The 15,777-nt window shown below is 36.2% G+C and overlaps 1 protein-coding gene across 1 annotated transcript in view; it reads right to left on the bottom strand.

The window, feature by feature from the left end:
• Positions 1-15,777, bottom strand: part of DIAPH3 (diaphanous related formin 3) — a 531,965-nt gene that overhangs the window by 216,631 nt on the left and 299,557 nt on the right. The window contains exon 21 of the mRNA XM_070408978.1: positions 10,744-10,983. Within this exon, the coding sequence (XP_070265079.1) occupies positions 10,744-10,983 (240 nt within the window). The remainder of the gene's footprint in view (positions 1-10,743; positions 10,984-15,777) is intronic.

Genomic DNA, 15,777 nt, shown 5'->3' with positions numbered 1-15,777 from the left:
TATTTTTAACATATTTCTTTTGGCTTTTAGTCAGCACAAAAACTATAATATAAAAAGCACTTTTGTGTTTTACTAAAATTTTAGCTGTATTGTTCAATGTTCTGTTTATTTATTCTATTCCCTTATTCCAAAAGAGATTTAAAATAGCTCAATATCAATTAGTTAATATAAATGGGTGAAATGTAGAAGTTTTTTTTTTAACTTCTAATTATTTTAATTAAGACTAATATTGGGATCCAAGATGGTGGCAGAGTAGGTGAAAGCTACACCCATCTCCTCCCAGAACCAATTGGAATTACAATTGAATTATAAAGCAAGAACCTGAATAACCAAATGAAGACTAGCTGAAGGGAAGTCTTATAACCAAGGATTTACAGAAGCCACATTGAGATTGGTAGGAAGGGCAGAGATGCCAAAAGGGCTGGCCCCACTCCTTGGGCACTGGCTGAGGTTCCAGAGCAGCGGTTCTCAACCTGTGGGTCGCGACCCCTTTGGGGGTCAAATGACCCTTTCACAGGGGTCGCCTAAGACCATCAGAAAACATATATATAATTACATAATGTTTTGTGATTAATCACTATGTTTTAATTATGTTCAATTTGTAACAATGAAAATACATCCTGCATATCAGATATTTACATTACGATTCATAACAGTAGCAAAATTACACTTATGAAGTAGCAACGAAAATAATTTTATGGTTGGGGGGTCACCACAACATGAGGAACTGTACTAAAGGGTCGCAGCATTAGGAAGGTTGAGAACCACTGTTCCAGAGGGATACCTTGGCTGTGGGGGGCTCCTCCTGAGAAGTGTGAGGTCTCAACCCAAAGTCAGGCTCTCCAACCCAGAGCTGGAGAGCCAGGAAGAGGTGCCACATAACATCTGCATGTGAAAATTAGCAGGGATTCTGTCTGCCAGGGAGACATTAGTTTGTTAGAGATACAGCTGTCCTCTTAAAGGGCCAACAGACAAAATGTCCTTTGCAGCCTCTCATCCTGGGCTACATGGGAGAGAGGTGAAGCAAATTACAGTCTCATGAGGAGAGTCTGGAGATTGTGGCTCTGGGTAGAGAGCTGAAGGGACATCCCCCAGGAACCCTGTGCTGAGCCATTCTCCTACACGTCAAAAAGCATCTTTCCTGGGTGGACTGTTCACATAAGAAGAAGAAATAAAAGGCATACAAATTGGAAAGAAAGAAGTAGAACTGTCATTATTTGCATATGACATGATGCTGTATATAGAGAAACTCTGAAGATTTCATCAAAAACCTACTATAAATGAAAAACTCATAAATGAGTTCATTAAAGTGTCAGGATACAAAATAAATATACAGAAAATAGTTGCATTTTTATATACCAAAAATGAACTCCTAGAAAGGGAAACTAGGAAAACAATCCCATTCATAATTACTTCAAAAACGCACACCAAAAACCTAGGAATAAATTTAACCAAGGATGTAAAAGACCTATGTTTGAAAAATTATAAAACACTGAAGAAAGAAACTGAAGATATTCTAAGTGGAAGCAAATCCATGGATAGGAATTCCCCCTTGCCATTTTCCCCTTCCCCAATTAATCCAGTGGAACAACGTTGGTTACCACCCCCCACCATGTGGGATGACTGTACGGCTGTCTTTCCTGCTTCGTGGACTAAGCACATGCTGTCCAGAACATGCCAGTTACCCGCAGCTGACTGTGACTGCTGTTTCCCAATTTAATCAGGCTTAGTTTGCTCCCTTATCTTTTCTTAATAACCCACCAACTGCCTACTCTGACAGTATGATGTTGAGTATCTTTTCAGACATTTATTTGCCACTTGTAAATCCTTTTTGGTGAGGTATCCACTAAGGTATTTTGACCATTTTTTAATTAGGTTGTTTATAATTGGGTTTCTTACAGTTCAGTTTTAAGAGTTTGTCATATACCCTTTTCATATATAGCCCTTTATCAGATATTTTTTTGCAAGTATGTGGTTTATCTTTTGACCCTCTTAACAGTGTCTTCCATAGACCAGTTTTTAATTTATGAAGTCCAACTTTTCTTTCATGGATCATGCTTTTAATGTGCAACCTAAAAAGCTCTCACCACACCTGAGATCATCTAGATATTCTCTTAGGTTATCTTCTATTAATTGTTTAGTTTTGCATTTTACATTTAGGTCTATGATCAACTTTAAGTTAATTTTTGGAATAGTATGAGGTCTGGTCTGATACATTTTTTAGCATGTATGTATGTATCCAGACTCACCAGCACCATTTGTTTAAAAGACAAGTCTTTCTTAATTGAATTGTCTTTGGCCCTTTGTCAAGATTAGTTCATTATATCTGTGTGGGTCTACTTCTGGGCTCTCTAATCTGCTCCATTAATCTATTTGTCTTTTTCCCCCGCATTAGTACAATGCTTTGATTATTGGAGCTTTATAGTAAGTGTTGAAGTTGGATAATGTCAGTCTTCTCATATTATGGATCTTTTAGCTGACCATATAAACTTTATAATCAGTTTGCCAACATCCATAAAATAACCTTCTAGAATTTGGACTGGGATTGCATTGAACCTATTGATCAAGTTGGAAAAGCCTGGTATCTTAACAATATTGAATAGTCCTTTCCATGAACCTAAAATATATACATATATATTTTTACTAAATCTACTTTAATTTTTTCATAAAAGTTTTGTAGTTTTCCTCACACGAATCTTATACCATACTTGGTTATATTAAAACCTAAGTATTAATTTTCTTGTGCTAACATAAAGATATTTAATTTCAAATCAGAACTGTTCACTGCGAGTATTAGGAAAGCAACTAACTTTATATGTCCACTTCATATCCTAAAACTTTGCTATAACTGCTCTTTAGTTCCAGAAAGTAGTTTTCTGGTTGTATGTGGGTGTGTGTGTGTGTGTGTGTGGGGGGGGGGGGGGGGGGGTGAGGGTTACATAACCAATTATTTATCCTATAAACAAAGATAGTTTTATTTATTTCTTCTAAGTCCATATATCTTTTATTTCTAGCCTTACTGCATTAGCTAGTATTTCCAGTAAAATGTTGATCAAGAATGGTGAGAGGAGAGACCCTTCCCTTGTTCCCTATCTTAGGGGGAAAACATTGTTCTTTACTGTTAAATATGATGCCAGCTGTAGTTTTTGTAGGTATTCTTCATCAACCTGAGAAACTTCCCCTCTATTTCCAGTTTGTTGAGAGTTTATATGAACAGATAATAGAATTTATCAGATAACTTTTCTTCATATTTGATATATTCAAATGATTTTTCCTTTTTAACCTGTTGATGTGATGATGGATTGCATTACTGATCTTCAAATGATGAACTAGCCATTCATACCCGAAATACTTCCCATTTAGTCATGGGCTATACTTTTTAAATATAGTTATTTTTGCTTTGTAATATGTTGATAATTTTTGCACCTATGTTTACAAATGCTATTAAGCTAAAGTTGCCTCGTATTGTAATGCCTTTGTATGGTTTCGGTATACATCTATTTCATCACCATGTTCTTCCCCACCATCTAAGAATAAATATTTATAAATACCATTTGTAAGTGTAGACCATGTTACATGTTTTGCCTGTGATGCACAAAATCTAGAAAAAATTCAGATCCTTGATAAAGAGACCTAGATATGAAGCTTCTTAGAGTATAAAAAATGGAACAAGCCATTTAATTTTGGATTTTTCATTTGTAAAACACAAAAATCAGGGGTGAAAGGTAAGACATATCTTACCTTTCATTTGTGGAGCTGTTATTAAGTGAGGTGTTGAGGGGAGCTCTATGGCTGTGTGTTTGGGAGAAAGGAAGTGTAACAGATTAGCAATGCTTGTAATAAGAGCCACTAGCTATAGCACACAAGTGGCTTCACTGACTGTAAGCAAAGCCACTCTGTCTTTTGTAATTCCATTAAAAGAATAATTCTAATTTACAATGTTTAATAGCAATTGAAAAACCAAACGGAGGTAATGTGAATAAAATTTATCAAAAACACCAGTTAGGCCTGATGGTGTGGTTAAGTGGTTGAGCATCAACCTATGAACCAGGAGGTCATGGTTTGATTCAGGCCAAGACACATGCCCAGGTTGCTGGCTCCACCCCCAGCGAGGGGCATGTAGGAGGAAGCCGACCAATTATTCTCTCTCATCATTGATACTTCTATCTCTTTCTCCCTTCCTCTCTGAAATCAATATATATATATACATACACAAAAGCACTAGTTACTAAAGCCAATTAAATGTTTCTTGGAAAATGCCATACTTTACATGTGTTAATGAATGAGTCAAAGGGTTTAAGAATTCTAAATAGTTTCACATTGCTTTGGAAGTCAGTATTTCAGTGATTTAATTGGCTGAATGTAAAATAAGAATGGCATTTGTTATCTGCAAGTCTTTGGCCAAAAACTGCTTTACATTCAAAGGGTGCCAAAATTTACTAGTGTGATTTTGCCAATTTGATAAAGAATAAAAAATTTTCTCAAGTTCTTCTAAAACATTGACTGCAGATGGAACAATGGATTTGTTTGGCAGAGAACTTTCTTAAAACTAATTTCATAGAGTAAAGGAAAAGGTGACATACAAGAATCAAAATTTCACAAAAAATGATTCACAATATTAACCCGTGTGACTGTACAGGTAGGCAAAATACAAACTGCCTATAACTGGTAAATGTATTTGTCTCCTGTATTTGTCCCACAACCCCAGGACTGTGCATCCTTTGATGAAACTTCACCTGTACAAGGCAGAACCCTGCAAAGTAACTCAGGACACTGACCATCAACTTATTTCAGTTCCACTGTGTGCCTGAAATTCATATTACTTTCGCTCCTCCGGCCTCATGATAGTACTCAGCTTGGCAATAAAGAGAAGCAGCAGTTTTTGGAAATATTTTCACCACTCATCCTAAAGTGAAGAAGTAGAGTTGTTTCTTTTTTGTTTTGTTTTTGTGTTGGTTAGGTTTTACTTGTTTATGTTTGTTGGTTGGTTCCAGACAACCAATCAAGGGTCTTGTATGCTGGGAAAAGTAAGTAGGGCAGAAGACACATAAAGTGATTCTCAGTTCAGTCTCTGCATTAAAATCACCTGCGGACCTTTTTTTAAAAAGTGCCAGATGCACATCAATACATGCTAATCTGATGTGGGTCTGATATATGAGTATTTCTTAAAGGGCACTCTGGGTTCAGAGTCAGGGTCCTAAAAGAGGAGCTGTTCACAACTTCAAGAAATCACTAGAGTTGGTGGAAACAATAAAAAAAGGGGGAAAAAGAGTTCCCCGTCCGAAGTTTGGTAAAGTTATTCAATTGTGACCTGTACTTGTAAAAGGAATATATAGAAGATCAGATAAAATCTGTATACACTAGAAAAGAGAAAATTAAACAAAAGACAAAAATCAGTCTTCCAAGCCACACACACATACCTGTTAAGCACCTAACTCCTACCCTACAGCCCAAACTGTGCACCCTTTGATGAGTTCTCTCTGAGATGAACTTACCACATGTTCTAGTCCCACAGAGGATAGGAATTCTCTTCTAAGTGATACTATGGATAAATTTATAGCAGAATCAATCGTTACTTGTTTCTACAATTTTCTCTGTAAATAACAGCACAAATACTGATAAAAATTAGTTATTACAGTTGGTACACTCTTCCAAAATTTATATCTATTATTCTAATGTAGGAAGTAAGTATAATTACGTAGAACAAAGTGCTACCTTATATAACTACACTAGTGGCCTGGTGCACAAAATTCGTGCACAGTAAAGGAATTTAATTAGAGAAAATATTTTAATATTGCTATTTGCCCTTTCTCTATAATAGAAGTGTCAGAGATGAAAGAAAATTAGTAAAATGTATATGAAAATCACCCTCCTGTCAGAGTCTGGGGCGTGCCCCGGGACCAGTCAAGTCCCGCCCACCCGCGCGTGGTCTCAAAATCTCGTGAGACTCAGACCTGGCTGGGCCTATCCCTGTCAAGCCCCGTAAAGGGGGATGGGGTGCAGCCTCAGGTTCCCCGGCCCCAGCACGAGGGTGTGATGACCATTTGCATATTAGCTCTTTATTATATAGGATAATTCAGCTGTATTTTCTGAGATTATTTGTTATTTAGAAATCACACCCCTCATTAGACATTAGTAAACATTACTAAACTCATGTTATAGTTATTGCATGTGGGTTGATAACATTAGTTTTTATATTTACAAGTTAAAATCATCTCATACAGTATATTTTAATAAGGTGTTCAACTTTGATGGTTGGGTCAACTTATTCTTTTGCTAGATCTACTTGGGGGGGAAAAGACCTTGGCCCTACCAACAGGTTTTTTAGAGAACAAACTTCAACACAAACCACATATAACATTTTTTAAGGTAGGCACCTTGGTTACCAAGCACCTGCCATTTGCTGATGAAATTTCTAAAAATACATATTTGCTTTTAATCAATAAAGCTCCTAAAAAAATTATATAACCTCATTTTATCTATTATCCAGTTTTTATCTAAGGTCTAGTCGTAGCTTTCAAGGACTTTCATGAATGAGAAGTAGTCCATTCATTGTCCTAAAATACAAGTCTAAGGTTAATCTATTTGAAAAGCTGTGCCATCAGAAAGCAAGGTACTTATTCCATTTTACTTAAACTAAAAGTAGAATTACTGCAATTAAAGACCACATTTGTATCTCATTTACTATGAGGGTTCTCTTGGAGTGTCAACCATAACAGGCCCTTTATACATATTTGTAGAGGATTAGAAAGGGGGAGAGACGGTAGGGAGATAGTTGTAATGGATTTTTTTCACTTATAATTTATAAGAACATAGCTCCACACCATATTTTTCTTTTAAAACAATACACATGCAAAATTTCCTATCTAGTTCAGCTTTGGCTAATCAGAGAAACCACTATTTACTATTTTTAGATCATGAAACATTTCATCACCATGTTTGCACTTCATTTTTACTAAAAGAAAGCCTCAAACCCATGCATCTACCTGAATTTTCATTTACATCTTAATAACAGATTCTAGTTTATGTTTACCTTATGTCTAATTTTTCACTTTTATATTTATTTATCATAGCCATATCTAATCTTTGGGGTGGAAGTAGACAAACCCTTTTCTCTCTCTGAACTCGAGTTATTTTAGTTAGCCATCTCAATTACAAGTGTATACAAAGATATAATATAGCACTCAAAATAAAATACAATGCATATAGATTTCAAAATTCATGTAATTATTCTAACCTGTGCAAACTTAATAATTTAATACAAAATTTCATGCACTTTTCAGATGTGAGCTAAATGTACAAAGGACATTTATAAGTAAAAATTTTGGATATAGAATATTATATGTCACAGGATCACCCAGCATGTTTTAACAGATTAAAATATAATCCTGTCTTTCAACTGTCAAGTAAATTTGGAATTCCTTGTGCAGGGGCTTATGATCAAATCAAATGCTTTATAGTCAGTGTGAAAATTCAATAATTGCCAAAGATCAAGCTGCTACTTCTGATAAAAACACACACACACACAACATGATGTGATATCATCTTGTTCAATATATGCTTTCAATTTGATGTGTAGGCTAATAAAAAGTATGAAGTTCTAGTATTTATTTTGTTTCTTACACTACAGAAGTCTCCTAAGAGGGATGATTAAAATATCCAATCTCACTGCCTAAAAATACAGTCAACTCTATTATCTAGAGACAGATTAGCCAGTTTGTAGAATGACTGTAGTAAAATAGTAACAGCATGCATTGCATTTGTAAAAGATTTTAAAATTACTAGGCATCAATGACTATATCTGAATATGAGATGTCTATTTTCAACTACATAATAACTAAGACACAAGACTGTGTCTACTGTAGTGTCATTCATTCAACCACTATTTATTGAATATTTACTATGTACCAAGCACTGTATTAGGCTATTCCACCTCATTAATCAGACCTAAGCTCTCCTGGACAACTGTCTTTTGAGGAAGCAGGAAGGGAGGGTATGTGGTCAACTCTGTGAGTTGGCTATAGTTTTGAGATGCAAAATCTGAAGAGCAACAGACACTTAGCACCATGAAACAATCTCTGTAGTTGTGAACTTCTCCCCCACCTTGATCTGCATCCTGTTTTTTCTTCTTTGCTTCCCCAGAAACTGGCAGTATAGCTTCCCTCTTGGTCCTTTAGCCTCCAAATTCATAATCCCCACTCCCTGACAATTCCCTAGATGTTCCTTAAATGTGTACACTCCCCCTCCACCCTTTGCCCCATCCTACCTAAAAACTCTCTATTACTACTTTAGCTGGGTCCACCATCATCTCAAAGCACAATGACTATTATGCACTGGACACTAAACATTTGCTACATAACTGAATAAGGCACATCAATCAGATGCCCTTTAAGATACTGAGGTAAACAAGGGGAAGGAAACACCAAAAGCAACCTCATTCTTTTTTGAGCAACCACTTCAAACATATCAGTATCTTTGGAGTATCTTTGACCCTCCCCTTTTTCCCTTCATCTCACAATGCCCTGCCTCTCTATCTGCTCAGCTACATTTTCTCTGACATGCTCCTAGATCACATGCTGTCAACGACCTAGTCTCCCAGTCACCCTCTAACCCAGCGGTTCTCAACCTGTGGGTCGCGACCCCCTTGGCGGTTGAACGACCCTTTCACAGGGGTCGCCTAAGACCATCCTGCATATTAGGATATTTACATTACGATTCATAACAGTAGCAATGTTACAGTTATGAAGTAGCAACGAAAATAATTTTATGGTTGGGTCACAACATGAGGAACTGTATTTAAAGGGCCAGAAGGTTGAGAACCACTGCTCTAACCAGTGCTGTCCAGTAGAACTTTCCGCAATGGTAGAAATGTGCTGTATTTTCACTGCCAGCATGTATGGATACTGATTCACTTGAAACATGGCAAGTGTGACCAAGGAATTAAATTTTTAATTTTATTTGAATTTTAATTAATTTAAATTTAATGATTTTAGAGAGAGAAGGGAAAGGGGGACAGAAATAGAAACATTGATGAGAGAAGCATGGAGTGGCTGCTTCCTACTGAGGTTCAAACTGGCAACTCAGGCATGTGCCTTGACCTGAATGGAACTAGCAACTCTTGGTTTAAGGGCTGGACACTTAACTGAGCCACACCAACCGGGCTTAATTTAAATTTAAATAGACATGTTTGGCAAACAGTGACTGCACTGACAGTACTTTTTTCATATGGCTATTAAAATTATTTTCCTATAAGATAACTGATAACATCACTGCCTTATAGAAATAATGTCTCCATCAAAACTTCACCATAAGGTGTGGCATTCAGGCTTTTCACCATCTAGGCAAATTTACTATCTAATTTCCATTTTCTCCACTCCTCTCCCATTTAGGCTCCAGGTGTACAGGATCACTCCATGTACTAACACATGCCATGAAAGAGGCTTTTATACAAACTGCTGATTCTTGCTTAGAATGCTTTTTCCTCTTAGGGAACATCCACTCACTCTTCCAGAAACAGTTCAGATTCCTACTAGTATCCCTCTCTGAATGTTTATCTGGTCTGCCTTAGCAGAGCTAGGCTCTCAACTCTGCTGCCTTAACTTTCTTGTATATAAGCTCCATTAAAATATTTAATCACACTTAATGGGTTAAATATGAAAAATATAACTTCCACACATGCTAAGTAAGTATTAATCACAAACACTAAATGAGATGATCAGGTCAAGCACTTGGCACTCTATAAATGTGCAGTCTTCAATACATGTGTTACGAATTACATCATCCATGTTACAGATCTGCACAGAAGATGTAAGGCTAAGAAAGCAAGGAGAGGAAAATAAAAAGGCGCTGATACTAGTGGGAGGTTTACGTCGGGGAACTCATGTAAGCAAAGTCACAAAAGTACCAAGAGATTAACTATTCAGCAAACCCACAGCTAAAGCCGAACTTATTTTTCACCTTCCCTTCCTAACTGGCAAAAGCAATAATCAAATTCCTTAGTCAGGGAGGGTAGATGTTACCAGGTCAAGAACAAGAGAAAGCTTTTCTTGTGATGTGTAACTGAGAAGAATTTGTTATAAGCAGATCAATAAAGCACTATTACAGTGGCCCATTATTTAGGAAAGAGCTCTGTTACATAAAACATTGAACCCAGCAGAAAAAAACTCTCTAAACTTACTCAATTTCCATATCTTCTAAAATTATATTTAGATAGAAACATTTCAAAATCTGAGTTATGTTTACTCCCCTTTATAGAATAATAATTTCCTCCTTACATAAAACAATCTCACTTTTCTCTCCCTTTAGTTTGCTTGCAAAAATATAAATGCAAAGAAAAAATTAAATAAAGGTAAAAATTTTAGTGGAAATCCTAAGCAAGTCTCAACATATATACATACCTTCATATATAGAGGTAACTGAATTGCATGACAACTAGGTTTAAATAATATTGTGATGTTCCATTTCATTACTTTGAGAAAGCATAGGTTTACAACATAATTTTGTTATTAAACAAAATCCTTCAGTTGGATTTGCAGATCACAGAAAATTAATATTTGGATTTAGTTCAGAGGTTGAGTAAATTAGCTTAGTTCACTCTGGGTTTGGGTTCATGGTTCAGTTCAAGTTCTTGATAATGAGCACACCAAAACAAAAAGATTTAAATAATGTAATCAGGGCTGACATTCTATGACTAAGTGTGCAGGCAAATATGTGCTTAAAAAGTAGGAAAAAAAAACAACTCACTTTACAGAGAGAGCTAAGGTTAAATCCAAAGGTTTGAGCATTCCGGGAGCCGGCATTCATGTAGTTTCCCATTAGCAATACAAGTTCCAACAACTTGCTAAAGCTTTTGCTCTTCTTTATCTCTTCGCAGGCAGTGCTGACAGCCATGATGTCAGGTTTGATGTTATTCACCTGCTCTTCAAACTGAAGCTTAAAGAGAATAGCACTGAGCCGCGGCCGCAGTCTCTTCACATTGCTCATCTGATTGAAAAGAAAATAGCAGATTTCCTTTAAAATGCATGGTATACTTTAGTACTGTAAGAGTGCAAGTAATCTAGGATGATTTATTGGTATGACAGTACCAAAGAAGCAATATGTCCCCTAAAACTGATAGCATGAAAAGAGAAAAGCCCTGTTTGTTTTTCGTAGGAATCCAGAATTGTCCCTCAAAAAAAAAAAAAAAAAGACACAACACAGATTTAGATGCTCAATGAAAAGAAAGCTTTAATTAAATGACAAAGCTTAAATAAGTAATAAAGTACATTCATTTTTTACAACTAAATTTCAAAAAGAGGAAACAGCCCTAGCCGGTTTGTCTCAGTGGTTGGAGCGTCGGTCCGCATACTGAAGGGTCTCAGGTTCGATTCCAGTCAAGAGAACATACCTCGGTTGCAGGCTTGATCCCGGCCCTCGTTGGGATGAGTGCAGAAAGCAACCCATTGATGTGTCTCTCTTACATCAATGTTTCGCACTCTCTCTATCTCTCCCCCTCCCTTCCACTCTCTCTAAAAGTCAATGGAAAAAATATCCTCAGGTGAGGATTAACAAAAAATGAAATAAAATAAAATAAGGATATAGAGGCAACAAATTACAAAGCATTCATATCATTAATTTTTTGTTCAAAATTGAAACATGCTGAGTCATGTTTAAAACATATTCAGAAAGGTATAAAAGAAGTTTATTTTTTTTTCAAATAGCAATTGTTGTCCTCTGAAGCACTGCTGACTAACAATACTTGTTAGAGAGGGAGAGTAAATAGGTCCCAATTTGTACTAAATTGACTTTCTTCAGCAACACAAGAAAGTAGAATCATTCCTGACATATCCTAAATTAGCAGCGTTAGGGTTAGGAAACATGGGCATAACAGGAGACAAAAACAGTGCAAAGCCACAGGTCTATCTGGGACTCAGGGTTGCTATGTTGGAAATGTAGGGGGTTGAAAGTGTCAACAAACAAACAAACAAACAAAAATGCAAAAAGGGCAAGAGGGTCAGCAAGTTCTTGCCTTACACTACTCCCCATGTTCTAACAACACGTGAAGGGAAGAGCCACTTACCTGAAGGCTGAAGACATTTAAGGTATATATGAACTCCTTGGCCAAATGTATTAGGAGTTTCAGACTTAGAACAGATGGATGGGGCAGTGATAGTTATAACTCTTGCACTTCAACTACTATCATAAGCATCAAGAGCAGTTTGAGGCAAGGTCAGGAAAAAAACAATGACCGAAACTGACAGAGTTAAAACAGGGTCTAGGTTGGCCATTCACAGATCCAAAGGAAAGGCTAAAAAACAATGCCTCGTGAGGTGCACAGGATGTCTGTTAAGGAGACAGACAGCTATCTGCCAATAATATAAGTGCTTGTTATTTAAAATAAGATATGCCATACAAAAGCCTAAACTTATTAGATGCAATAGGATAATACAGATACTGCTTTAATGATGTAACAACATAATTCAGCACACTCATCTAAAAAGAACTGAGCAATTAAAGAGGTAGCTCTCAGTAAATAACTCTGTAAATATATCTTCAAATGGACCAAATCCTTACAATGACTGAAAAGTTTTATAGCAAATAATATAAATGTCTACTTTATAACAGTACTTTCCCCAGGCACCTGACATGTGAAATGTTTGTTTATATGTATACAGGCAAGATTCCAAGAACTCAACTAATGTAGTTAATAATAAGTCCCTGCTACAAAGTATGTATAAAGAAATGTCTTAAAATTTCTTGACTTCAAAGAATGTCTTCAAATTCCTGTCTAGAGAAAATAATATTTTTCCCTAGAAGAAAGTAAAAAACTGTAAGCTCAAAAAAGACATTTTTTAAAGTAAAAAGAAACATTACCAATCATGGTTTTATAGAATAAACAAGTCATATAAAATTGTAGAAGACAATTTTAGAGGTCCTATTAGCATATGTTTGGATATTGGATGTCTAGCACACAAAGTAGACTTAAGCAATTATTACTTCTCATAAAGTCATTTCATGTCTTAAAATGCTCTCAAATAGACTTACTTCCTTGAATTTTTTATTTTTACTTAAACATTGCAAATGGTAGATATTCCTATTATATTGGAGCAATTGCACATGATACTTTATTCCATTTAGTATATCCTTTAGAATAATAAGATGTGCAAAGAACACTCACATGAGTACATACACTTGTGGTCTTCCACGGTGGACACTGAGCCCACGGCATCTGCTTTCAATCTGTGCCCTTACTCATGATCATGAACTTAAGTATTTAGCACTTCACAATAAGCATGAGAAGGAATTCTCCAGTCTCCTATGCAAACCATTGGTATTACAAAATACATTAATTTTAACCTACATTAGTGTACTACTTTGTGCAGAAAGAGAAAAAAAGACTGCTTAAATGGCCCAAAATATGTTAAAGCTTTCCTGCTGACAAGCTAACCATATGCAGCCAGGATAAAGTAATTAATTTTCCTAGAAAAAATATAACCTAGATTTGTATGAGTAATGAGTCTACCTGGCACTAGGGACAGGTACCTTGAAAAGATAGAGGAAGTCTACGATGAAATGCAGAACAATGTGCTATGTGTTCATGAAAAACCCTGACAAAGCGAAGTCAGGAAAGGTAACCAAACAACAGGTCTTTGACCCACAGCCTCGCAAATTAGATGTCCTTTCCATATTGCTCTTTCTTCCAAATTTAGAAAAGTTAGTATTTGACTGATATGAAATAAATGTATTTCAGTGAATGAAATTACTGAGCTGGAAATGAATGTGAGAGATCACCTGGTGCTCCTGACTGACTTTAGTCCACTATTTAGCTTACTTTGACCCCATAGGCCAAATGCTTGCCCCTATTGTTTAAAACAAACTCAATAAAAGCTAATGTTCTAAGATCTAAATCTTGAGTTCTATGATAATAATAGCAGGGCTTTTTCTTATTAATCAAATCAAAGTTTGTTTCTTCAGATGAAATTTTAAAAAATACATTTAAAAATGGGAAAATACTTTTTTAAAAACCCTGAAGAATGTTTCATCATCACTTCATATATTCTATCAACACTGGGGGTTTGCATTTTGTTTGCTTGCTAAGGAACCTAAAACTGTGTTTTGGCTGACAGAGACTAAGCTGAATGCAAAAGTGGATAGCTATAGCATATAAATAATACTCTCAATGGTAATGGAAGGGAAGGGGGGAGGAAGGAAGGAAGGAAGGAAGGAAGGAAGGAAGGAAGGAAGGAAGGAAGGAAGGAAGGAAGGAAGGGAGGGCCCTAGCTGATTTGGCTCAGTGGATAGAGTGTCTGCCTGCAGACTGAAGGGTCCCAGGTTCAATTCCGGTCAAGGGCACATGCAGGGGTTGCAGGCTCAATCCCCAGTAGGGGGCCAGCAGAAGGCAGCTGATCAATGATTCTCTCGCATCATGGATGTTTCTATCTATCTCTCCCTCTTCCTTCCTCTTCTGAAATCAGTAAAAAGTATATATAAAAAAAAAAAAGGAAAGGTTATATTAAAAAAGACTTTAAGATATTTATAATGAGAGTGTTAGAGAAAATTATAAATGCATTTATACAGAGGTATCCTTTAAATTTATGGTTATATATAGGATCTTAGCAATCTTTTTTTTTTTTCTCTTTCAAACTTTTATTTAAGGGCACGGACTCAGGATGGATTTTAGATCTTGTTGAAAGCAGCCCGTCCAGGGACTGTACATAGTCCTCAAAAGCAGTAATCTGCTCCTCCAGAATGTCTGTTCCAACTTTATCGTCTTCCACTACGCACAGTATTTGAAGCTTTTTAATTCCTTACCCGACTGGAACCAGTTTAGAAGAGCCCCAGACCAAGTCGTTTGCTTGAATGCTCTTGACACATTCCTCTAGTTTTTCCATATCTGTCTCATCATCCCAAGGTTTCACATCTAATAAAATGAAAGACTTGGCAACAAGTGCAGGTTTTTTGGTTTTCTTTGAATCATACTGTGGGATCTTAGCAAACTTAAACCCACAGCACCAAAACCCAACAATAATGAGCTACAATCTGAATATCCATCTAAAGGCATAAAAAAGTAATATATACATATATATATATTTCCCTAGTATTGTTTGAAGGCAAGGCACAGCCCTCCTGCAATTTCTCACCCAGTGCCAGAAGGGACATATGCCAGATGAAACAACCTTAAAAACTGACCACTAAAAATCAAAGAACAAGCAAATACAAAATCCTAAGGGTAATTTTTATTTCAAAATTTTGTTTGTTGGCAACATGTGTCATTGGAGCAGGAACAAAATAAGATGAAAAGACCTTTAAACAATCAATGAACTTACAAGTATTGACTGGGTGCCCACTTGGTGCTACAAGAGGCACAGGGGTCATGGTTACTGCCCTTACAGCCCATTTCATCTAACTCTTTCCATCTGTCTTGAAGGGTAAAAAGTAGGAAGTCCCCAGGGAGATGTAATTTTCACGATCTCATGTTTTTCACATGTAATTTTATTTTACCCATTTTTCTATGAAAAAAATCATTTTGGCATTTTTATACCAATAATGTTTAATGCCATATCTGGTTCTCTTTATGCAGTTTTTTTTTTATAAAGACCAGATTTTCAGGAACCAATTTATTCAAAACTTGCTGTATTTTTCCACCTTCCTGCCTGCAGAATTATTTAGGCTCACCTCAAAATCAAGTTTAGTATATGCTCCATCTCTTCATTACTCTTCCCTGAAGTCGTTATAAAACTACTTAACCATTCACTTCACTTTCAGCCACTACAAGTAACCTACTGATTAAAAAGCTAA

The sequence above is a fragment of the Myotis yumanensis genome, unplaced genomic scaffold, assembly GCF_028538775.1.
Source record: "Myotis yumanensis isolate MYYU_CA2020_CCGP unplaced genomic scaffold, mMyoYum1.0.hap1 SCAF_3, whole genome shotgun sequence".
Classification (NCBI taxonomy): Eukaryota; Metazoa; Chordata; class Mammalia; order Chiroptera; family Vespertilionidae; genus Myotis; species Myotis yumanensis.
This window is presented reverse-complemented; position numbering and strand designations above follow the sequence as displayed.